General features: G+C 45.3%; 1 protein-coding gene across 1 annotated transcript in view; it reads left to right on the top strand.

The window, feature by feature from the left end:
• lmnb1 (lamin B1) overlaps positions 1–2,430 on the top strand; it is an 11,546-nt gene that overhangs the window by 7,860 nt on the left and 1,256 nt on the right. Inside the window, exon 6 of the mRNA XM_034896967.1 lies at positions 1,353–1,573. Coding sequence (XP_034752858.1) covers positions 1,353–1,573 — 221 coding nt within the window. The remainder of the gene's footprint in view (positions 1–1,352; positions 1,574–2,430) is intronic.

The raw sequence follows: 2,430 nt of genomic DNA, 5'->3' as shown, positions 1-2,430 counted from the left end.
ATGTTGTGGTATGACCTTAAAAAGGCCGTTCATGCTCTAAAACCCTCTAATGTAACTGAATTAGGACAATTCTGCAAAAATGAGTGGGCCAAACTTCCTCCAGGACGCTGTAAAAGTCTCATTGCACGTTATCCCAAACGCTTGGTTGCAGTTGTTGCTGCTAAGGGGGGCCCAACCAGGTATTAGGTTTAGGGGGCAATCACTTTTTCACACAGGGCCATGATGGTTAGGATTTATTTTCACCTTTAATAATAAACACCTTCATTTACAAATTGCATTTTGTGTTTACTTGTGTTGTCCTTGACTATTGTTTAAATTGGTTTGATGTTCCGAAACACTTAAGTGTGACAAACATGCAAAGGAACAGGAAATGAGGAAGGGGGCAAACACTTTTTCACACCACTGTATCACAGGAGTGTCAAACTCAACTTCTCTCACTCGAAAATGCGAATCAAATCAAGGGGCTAGACATGTAGAGGGTATAGACATTCTCTTATTTAATGGAAAAAGTCAAATATTTATGACACTATTTATGCATGTGTCCTAAAGCCCTGAGAAAGTAATGGAAAAAGTTCCTTAGCCATCATTAAATTGAATTTGAAAAACAATGAATGCATTTTTAAAAGCAGCGACCTCACAACCTGAATATGAAACCTCTGTGCTTCTGGGGGCCAAAATTACTTGTGTTCCAAGTTGATATGCAGGCCGTGTTAAAATTAGCGAGGGGCCAGATTTGGCCCGCGGGCCTTGAGTTTGACACGTATAGTGTGTCTCAGAGGAAGTGTAGCCAAGCTGCAGAGCCTTTCAGCTCGTCATTATGCTATAGCAGCTCGCCTGCAGCTGCAGCCAGCTCTGTCTACGTGGCCTTTTGAAAAGTGTTGCTACCGCGTTATCAGCATTGTTATCCCCGTTTAAAACTCTAGTGCCTTACTAGGGGGGTGCACGGTCACGGAAGGCTTGTATCATGTGGACATGGCGACAGAAACTACGCACTGTAGCTTTAACTGAACAAGCTGCAGAAGCTCGTTGTCTCGCTCTCTGTCTGATGTGAGATGACGACACGTGATGATTAGTTTTCCAGGTGAGCCCAATTACATGAGAACTACTGAAGGAGGATGCTTGCGTTATAAGGCAGGCCGCAGGTTTCAAGCAATGTGGGAAAGGAAAAGGATCTCTGCTGTGGAGAAGAGTCAAATAGTTGGTTAAACCGTGCAGTGGGTTTGTTTTTTATCTGCGTATTGATATATATATATACTATATATTTATGTCTTATTGAAGGTTTTTAGATGATGTATGCTAAGTGTTTGTGCATCATGACCACCTCCGACTCTAACCTCCCCGTCTGTACACAGACTCGCGGTTGGCGCGACCGTATTGTGGAGCTGGAGGACTCCTTGGCTCAGGAGAAAGACCGGAGCCGCAGGCTGCTGGCAGACAAAGAGCGCGAGGTCCGGGAAGTGCAGGCCAGGATGCAGCAGCAACTCAACGACTACGAACAGCTGCTGGATGTCAAGCTGGCGCTGGACATGGAGATCTACGCCTACCGCAAGCTCCTGGAGGGAGAGGAGGAGAGGTGAGGATAGAAGTTCACCAGTGCTGATGCTCATAGTTTCCACTCCGTTTCCAACCCAGCCATCTTGTAGCACTCGATATTGCGGTTGGGTGTTGTGTGGGGTTTTTCTGATATAGGGCTAAAATTATATTTTCAAAAGGGTGCTGCTGCATGAACCAAAAAAAAGCAGCCTTAAAAAAACGCTTGTTTATTGTAAGGCCAAATATCTTAGGTTACCAGTTTCAAATAAACGCACCGTCTGGGTGGTCCGCAGCAGACTGTAGGACGTCCCTCTTCAGGTAAATCCAGTCACACTTTTACACCGTTTAGCTGTCAGCATTGGAAACATGTTTAATCCAGCTCCCAGCTAACGGTAGGCTAACGTTACCTGCTGCTGAGTGACTTGGTAACTAGCGTCCCGTGCAGCGAGGCTTCTGATGCCTCTAGTGTCTGTTTCAGAGAGCAGAGCAGGCATTTAAGTGGCACTGAAATCTGTATTGCTAATGGGCCCAGTGATAACCACTTTTTAAGGTCTCGGTCCCATCCCGGAGTCGGCAGGATTTACTCAGTCTGGGATGAAGAGGACTCTGGATTTTTACTTTATTTCCAGAACGGTCCAGACCTCAACTGCAGACCCATCACTAAGCCTGTGCATAGTCTGATTTATGTGTTGACATCATTACTGTGATTGGATGTAAGACTTCCTGCCTTAAATGCAACCAATAACTTGACTCTTTTCTAATTTAATTTATTGTCAACCCCTCCAAACACACACTTGACTCGGTCTTGATACACTCTGGTCTTGGTAGTGACTTGGTCTCAGTTTAGGTGGTCTGGATTGCAACACTGCCAGTCACCGAGCCTGACCTCACTGTGCT

Source organism: Etheostoma cragini, chromosome 16, assembly GCF_013103735.1.
Source record: "Etheostoma cragini isolate CJK2018 chromosome 16, CSU_Ecrag_1.0, whole genome shotgun sequence".
Classification (NCBI taxonomy): Eukaryota; Metazoa; Chordata; class Actinopteri; order Perciformes; family Percidae; genus Etheostoma; species Etheostoma cragini.
Note: the sequence above shows the minus strand (reverse complement) of the source record. Positions and strands in the feature narration are given on the sequence as shown.